Source organism: Salmo salar, unplaced genomic scaffold (genome assembly GCF_905237065.1).
Source record: "Salmo salar unplaced genomic scaffold, Ssal_v3.1, whole genome shotgun sequence".
NCBI classification, from domain to species: domain Eukaryota; kingdom Metazoa; phylum Chordata; class Actinopteri; order Salmoniformes; family Salmonidae; genus Salmo; species Salmo salar.
The window spans coordinates 89,350-96,800 of record NW_025549619.1 but is presented as its reverse complement, the minus strand read 5'-3'; the positions used below and the strand labels follow the sequence as shown (position 1 = coordinate 96,800).

General features: G+C 50.3%; 1 protein-coding gene across 1 annotated transcript; it reads left to right on the top strand.

The window, feature by feature from the left end:
- The first annotated feature begins 973 nt into the window (after positions 1–973).
- On the top strand, positions 974–7,196 carry LOC106591938 (low-density lipoprotein receptor class A domain-containing protein 4). The gene is made up of 3 exons (XM_045713433.1): positions 974–1,177; positions 3,269–3,313; positions 4,995–7,196. Exons 1-3 carry the CDS (start codon positions 1,082–1,084, stop codon positions 5,526–5,528), a joined length of 675 nt encoding a protein of 224 aa, XP_045569389.1. The 5' UTR covers positions 974–1,081; the 3' UTR covers positions 5,529–7,196.
- The last annotated feature ends 255 nt before the right edge of the window (positions 7,197–7,451 follow it).

Sequence of the window (7,451 nt, the reverse complement as noted above, 5' to 3'; positions counted from 1 at the left end):
TCCTCTCTGTCCTCTCCGTGTCTCTCTCTGTCCTCTCCGTGTCTCTCTGTCCTCTCCGTGTCTCTCTGTCCTCTCCGTGTCTCTCTGTCCTCTCTGTCCTCTCCGTGTCTCTGTGTCTCTCTGTCCTCTCTGTCCTCTCCGTTGTCTCTCTGTCCTCTCTCTGTCCTCTCCGTGTCTCTCTGTCCTCTCTGTCCTCTCTGTCCTCTCCGTGTCTCTCTGTCCTCTCTGTCCTCTCCGTGTCTCTCTGTCCTCTCTGTCCTCTCCGTTGTCTCTCTGTCCTCTCCGTGTCTCTCTGTCCTCTCTGTCCTCTCCGTTGTCTCTCTGTCCTCTCTGTCCTCTCCGTGTCTCTCTGTCCTCTCTCTGTCCTCTCCGTTGTCTCTCTGTCCTCTCTGTCCTCTCCGTTGTCTCTCTGTCCTCTCTGTCCTCTCTGTCCTCTCCGTTGTCTCTCTGTCCTCTCTGTCCTCTCCGTTGTCTCTCTGTCCTCTCTCTGTCCTCTCCGTTGTCTCTCTGTCCTCTCTGTCCTCTCCGTTGTCTCTCTGTCCTCTCTGTCCCTCTCTGTCCTCTCCGTGTCTCTCTGTCCTCTCTGTCCTCTCCGTGTCTCTCTGTCCTCTCTGTCCTCTCCGTTGTCTCTCTGTCCTCTCTCTGTCCTCTCCGTTGTCTCTCTGTCCTCTCTGTCCTCTCCGTTGTCTCTCTGTCCTCTCTGTCCTCTCCGTTGTCTCTCTGTCCTCTCTGTCCTCTCCGTTGTCTCTCTGTCCTCTCTGTCCTCTCCGTTGTCTCTCTGTCCTCTCTCTGTCCTCTCCGTTGTCTCTCTGTCCTCTCCGTTGTCTCTCTGTCCTCTCTGTCCTCTCCGTTGTCTCTCTGTCCTCTCTCTGTCCTCTCCGTTGTCTCTCTGTCCTCTCTGTCCTCTCCGTTGTCTCTCTGTCCTCTCTCTGTCCTCTCCGTTGTCTCTCTGTCCTCTCCGTTGTCTCTCTGTCCTCTCTGTCCTCTCCGTTGTCTCTCTGTCCTCTCTCTGTCCTCTCCGTTGTCTCTCTGTCCTCCAGCTGTACTGGAGTCAGCTCAGATCCTCTTCATCCTGGTCCTGATGACCGTAATGCTGCTGCTGATTGGCTGTCTGTTCAACCACTACAAGCTGTCATCCTGCTCCTTTACAACCAGACAGAGACAGGCCCGGAGGCAGGTCAGTACGGGGGGGGTGTGTGTGTGTGTGGAAACCATGTGTTTGACGTGCCTGATTCCATTCCACCTATTCCGCTCCAGTCATTACAACCAGCCCTGTCCTACCCCTGTTCACCTGTCTGGACGGCTGCCCCTGTTCACCTGTCTAGCCAGCTGCACCTGTTCACCTGTCTAGCCAGCTGCCCCTGTTCACCTGTCTAGACAGCTGCCCCTGTTCACCTGTCTAGACAGCTGCCCCGGTTCACCTGTTCACCTGTCTAGACTGCTGCCCCTGTTCACCTGTCTAGACAGCTGCCCCTGTTCACCTGTCTAGACAGCTGCCCCTGTTCACCTGTCTAGACAGCTACCCCTGTTCACCTGTCTAGACAGCTACCCCTGTTCACCTGTCTAGACAGCTACCCCTGTTCACCTGTTCACCTGTCTGGACGGCTACCCCTGTTCACCTGTTCACCTGTCTAGACAGCTACCCCTGTTCACCTGTTCACCTGTCTGGACAGCTGCCCCTGTTCACCTGTCTAGACAGCTGCCCCTGTTCACCTGTTCACCTGTCTAGGCAGCTACCCCTGTTAACCTGTTCACCTGTCTAGCCAGCTGCCCCTGTTCACCTGTCTAGACAGCTGCCCCTGTTCACCTGTCTAGACAGCTACCCCTGTTCACCTGTCTAGACAGCTGCCCCTGTTCACCTGTCTAGACAGCTACCCCTGTTCACCTGTCTAGACAGCTACCCCTGTTCACCTGTTCACCTGTCTAGACAGCTACCCCTGTTCACCTGTTCACCTGTCTAGCCAGCTGCCCCTGTTCACCTGTTCACCTGTCTAGCCAGCTGCCCCTGTTCACCTGTCTAGCCAGCTGCCCCTGTTCACCTGTTCACCTGTCTAGCCAGCTGCCCCTGTTCACCTGTCTAGACAGCTGCCCCTGTTCACCTGTTTACCTGTCTAGCCAGCTGCCCCTGTTCACCTGTCTAGCCAGCTGCCCCTGTTCACCTGTTCACCTGTCTAGCCAGCTGCCCCTGTTCACCTGTCTAGCCAGCTGCCCCTGTTAACCTGTTCACCTGTCTAGCCAGCTGCCCCTGTTCACCTGTTCACCTGTCTAGCCAGCTGCCCCTGTTCACCTGTTCACCTGTTCACCTGTCTAGCCAGCTGTTCACCTGTTCACCTGTCTAGCCAGCTGCCCCTGTTCACCTGTTCACCTGTCTAGCCAGCTGCCCCTGTTCACCTGTCTAGCCAGCTGCCCCTGTTCACCTGTCTAGCCAGCTGCCCCTGTTCACCTGTTCACCTGTCTAGCCAGCTGCCCCTGTTCACCTGTTCACCTGTCTAGCCAGCTGCCCCTGTTCACCTGTTCACCTGTCTAGACAGCTGCCCCTGTTCACCTGTTCACCTGTCTAGCCAGCTGCCCCTGTTCACCTGTTCACCTGTCTAGCCAGCTGCCCCTGTTAACCTGTTCACCTGTCTAGCCAGCTGCCCCTGTTCACCTGTTCACCTGTCTAGCCAGCTGCCCCTGTTCACCTGTTCACCTGTCTAGCCAGCTGCCCCTGTTAACCTGTTCACCTGTCTAGCCAGCTGCCCCTGTTCACCTGTTCACCTGTCTAGCCAGCTGCCCCTGTTCACCTGTTCACCTGTCTAGCCAGCTGCCCCTGTTCACCTGTTCACCTGTCTAGCCAGCTGCCCCTGTTAACCTGTTCACCTGTCTAGCCAGCTGCCCCTGTTCACCTGTTCACCTGTCTAGGCAGCTGCCCCTGTTCACCTGTTCACCTGTCTAGCCAGCTGCCCCTGTTCACCTGTTCACCTGTCTAGCCAGCTGCCCCTGTTCACCTGTTCACCTGTCTAGCCAGCTGCCCCTGTTCACCTGTTCACCTGTCTAGCCAGCTGCCCCTGTTCACCTGTTCACCTGTCTAGCCAGCTGCCCCTGTTCACCTGTTCACCTGTCTAGCCAGCTGCCCCTGTTCACCTGTCTAGCCAGCTGTTCACCTGATTGGAGCTGGTTCTTGTTCTAACATGTCTTCTTGAGTCAAGCAGATCAGATGTTCGATGTCCTTTAAGGTAACTGTTTCCTCCGCAGGTTAAATGTTCAGACTGTCTCTTTCTGTCATCAGGATCTCTGGCCGTCGGACAGCGGCTCTCGACAAGGTGCCTCCGAGGTAAAAACCCAGGAAGTGTGTGTGTGTGTGTGTGCGTGCGTGTGTGTGTGTGTGTGTGTGTGTGTGTGTGTGTGTGTGTGTGTGTGTGTGTGTGTGTGTGTGTGTGTGTGTGTGTTTGCCAGCGCCAATCTGTTTAGTAATGGACCCTCACTGGATCTGTTTAGTAATGGACCCCCACTGGATCCAATCTGTTTAGTAATGGACCCCCACTGGATCCAATCTGTTTAGTAATGGACCCCCACTGGATCCAATCTGTTTAGTAATGGACCCTCACTGGATCCAATCTGTTTAGTAATGGACCCTCACTGGATCCAATCTGTTTAGTAATGGACCCCCACTGGATCCAATCTGTTTAGTAATGGACCCCCACTGGATCCAATCTGTTTAGTAATGGACCCCCACTGGATCCAATCTGTTTAGTAATGGACCCCCACTGGATCCAATCTGTTTAGTAATGGACCCCCACTGGATCCAATCTGTTTAGTAATGGACCCCGCTGGATCCAATCTGTTTAGTAATGGACCCCCACTGGATCCAATCTGTTTAGTAATGGACCCCCACTGGATCCAATCTGTTCAGTAATGGACCCCCACTGGATCCAATCTGTTTAGTAATGGACCCCACTGGATCCAATCCGTTTAGTAATGGACCCCCACTGGATCCAATCTGTTTAGTAATGGACCCCCACTGGATCCAATCTGTTTAGTAATGGACCCCCACTGGATCCAATCTGTTTAGTAATGGACCCCCACTGGATCCAATCTGTTTAGTAATGGACCCCCACTGGATCCAATCTGTTTAGTAATGGACCCCCACTGGATCCAATCTGTTTAGTAATGGACCCCCACTGGATCCAATCTGTTTAGTAATGGACCCCCACTGGATCCAATCTGTTTAGTAATGGACCCCCACTGGATCCAATCTGTTTAGTAATGGACCCCCACTGGATCCAATCTGTTTAGTAATGGACCCCCACTGGATCCAATCTGTTTAGTAATGGACCCCCACTGGATCCAATCTGTTTAGTAATGGACCCCCACTGGATCCAATCTGTTTAGTAATGGACCCCCACTGGATCCAATCTGTTTAGTAATGGACCCCCACTGGATCCAATCTGTTTAGTAATGGACCCCCACTGGATCCAATCTGTTTAGTAATGGACCCCCACTGGATCCAATCTGTTTAGTAATGGACCCCCACTGGATCCAATCTGTTTAGTAATGGACCCCCACTGGATCCAATCTATCTATCCTCTGTGTTTAGGTGCTGTATCTATCTAACCCTCTATCTATCTCTGTGTCTAGGTGCTGTATCTATCTAACCCTCTATCTATCTCTGTGTCTAGGTGCTGTATCTATCTAACCCTCTATCTATCTCTGTGTCTAGGTGCTGTATCTATCTAACCCTCTATCTATCTCTGTGTCTAGGTGCTGTATCTATCTAACCCTCTATCTATCTCTGTGTCTATAGGACTAGGTGCTGTATCTATCTAACCCTCTATCTATCTCTGTGTCTAGGTGCTGTATCTGTCTAACCCTCTATCTATCTCTGTGTTTAGGTGCTGTATCTCTCTAACCCTCTATCTATCTCTGTGTCTAGGTGCTGTATCTATCTAACCCTCTATCTATCTCTGTGTCTAGGTGCTGTATCTCTCTAACCCTCTATCTATCTCTGTGTTTAGGTGCTGTATGTGCCCCAGACAAGGGAGAGGTTCACAGCCTCGTCCTTTATGTCCAGGGAGCGTTTCAGTCGCTTCCAGCCCACCTGCCACTACCTGACCCGCGACCTCCATCTTCCCCCCACCATCTCCCTGTCTGACGGAGAGGAGCCCCCGCCCTACCAGGGTCCCTGTACCTTACAGCTGAGGGACCCGGAGCAGCAGTTAGAGTTGAACAGAGAGTCGGTCAGGGCCCCTCCCAACAGAACCATCTTTCACAGCGACGCGATAGACGTGCACGGTGGAGGGGCTGGAGGGCCGAGGCCACCCAGCAGTAACTCTGGTATCAGCGTAGCCAATAGCAGCAGCAGCCACGGACGCATGGAACACCCGCCTCCGGCGTATTGCGAGGTGATTGGTCAGCACTACCCTGGCTTCTTTCACCACCCGCACAGCGATAACACACTCGGGACCTGGACCGGGGGCGGGACCAGCCTGCAGGGCCAATCGGAAAGCACAATACCTGCCAAGGGCAGGAAAGGGGAGGAGCTGAGGTGAGATGGAGGAGGGACTATGCTGTCTTAGACTCCTCCCCCCTGTAAAGGACAATCTCTTGATGGACCGACACTCCCAGGATGCACAACTAAACACAACATTACCAACCTGCACAACTAAACACAACATTATCAACCTGCTACAACATTATCAACCTATACAACTAAACACAACATTATCAACCTGCTACAACATTATCAACCTGCTACAACTAAACACAACATTACCAACCTGCTACAACATTACCAACCTGCTACAAGTAAACACAACATTATCAACCTATACAACTAAACACAACATTACCAACCTGCTACAACATTACCAACCTGCTACAACTAAACACAACATTATCAACCTGCTACAACTAAACACAACATTATCAACCTGTACAACTAAACACAACATTATCAACCTGCTACAACTAAACACAACATTATCAACCTGCTACAACATTATCAACCTGTACAACTAAACACAACATTACCAACCTGCTACAACTAAACACAACATTATCAACCTATACAACTAAACACGACATTATCAACCTGCTACAACTAAATACAACATTATCAACCTATACAACTAAACACGACATTATCAACCTGCTACAACATTATCAACCTATACAACTAAACACGACATTATCAACCTGCTACAACATTATCAACCTATACAACTAAACACAACATTACCAACCTGCTACAACATTATCAACCTATACAACTAAACACAACATTACCAACCTGCTACAACATTACCAACCTGCTACAAGTAAACACAACATTACCAACCTGCACAACTCAACACAACATTACCAACCTGCACAACTCAACACAACATTATCAACCTGCTACAACATTATCAACCTATACAACTAAACACAACATTATCAACCTGCTACAACATTATCAACCTATACAACTAAACACAACATTACCAACCTGCTACAACTCAACACAACATTATCAACCTATACAACTAAACACAACATTATCAACCTGCTACAACATTATCAACCTATACAACTAAACACAACATTATCAACCTGCTACAACATTATCAACCTATACAACTAAACACAACATTACCAACCTGCTACAACTCAACACAACATTACCAACCTGCTACAACTAAATACAACATTATCAACCTGCTACAACATTATCAACCTGTACAACTAAACACAACATTATCGACCTGCTACAACTAAACACAACATTATCGACCTGCTACAACTAAACACAACATTACAACCTGCTACAACTAAACACAACATTATCGACCTGCTACAACTAAACACAACATTATCGACCTGCTACACAGAGAGGAACCAAGCATAAATGTATTTTTCCATTGATTGAAAATAGCTGTCACTGCAGGGGGATGTTTGTAGCCATCTTTTCATTTTATTTTCTCCTTCATGTGGGAACATCTATAATATTAGACCCATCTCTTTATTCTCTTGAATGACTTGTACAGACCAGGGTCTGTACCGACCCCGAGCTGGACTGAGGAGGTTTTATACAGACCAGGGTCTGTATCGACCCCGAGCTGGACTGAGGAGGTTTTATTCAGACCAGGGTCTGTACCGACCCCGAGCTGGACTGAGGAGGTTTTATACAGACCAGGGTCTGTATCGACCCCGAGCTGGACTGAGGAGGTTTTATACAGACCAGGGTCTGTACCGACCCCGAGCTGGACTGAGGAGGTTTTATTCAGACCAGGGTCTGTATCGACCCCGAGCTGGACTGAGGAGGTTTTATACAGACCAGGGTCTGTATCGACCCCGAGCTGGACTGAGGAGGTTTTATACAGACCAGGGTCTGTACCGACCCCGAGCTGGACTGAGGAGGTTTTATACAGACCAGGGTCTGTACTGAGCTGGACTGAGGAGGTTTTATACAGACCAGGGTCTGTGATCAACCA

Bases quoted from the DNA above. Each gene is read 5' to 3' on its own strand.
- LOC106591938 (XM_045713433.1), top strand. From the start codon at position 1,082: ATGACCGTAATGCTGCTGCTGATTGGCTGTCTGTTCAACCACTACAAG. The intron at 1,178-3,268 runs GTCAGTACGGGG...TTCTGTCATCAG, and splicing joins AGAGACAGGCCCGGAGGCAG to GATCTCTGGCCGTCGGACAG. The intron at 3,314-4,994 runs GTAAAAACCCAG...CTCTGTGTTTAG, and splicing joins CTCGACAAGGTGCCTCCGAG to GTGCTGTATGTGCCCCAGAC.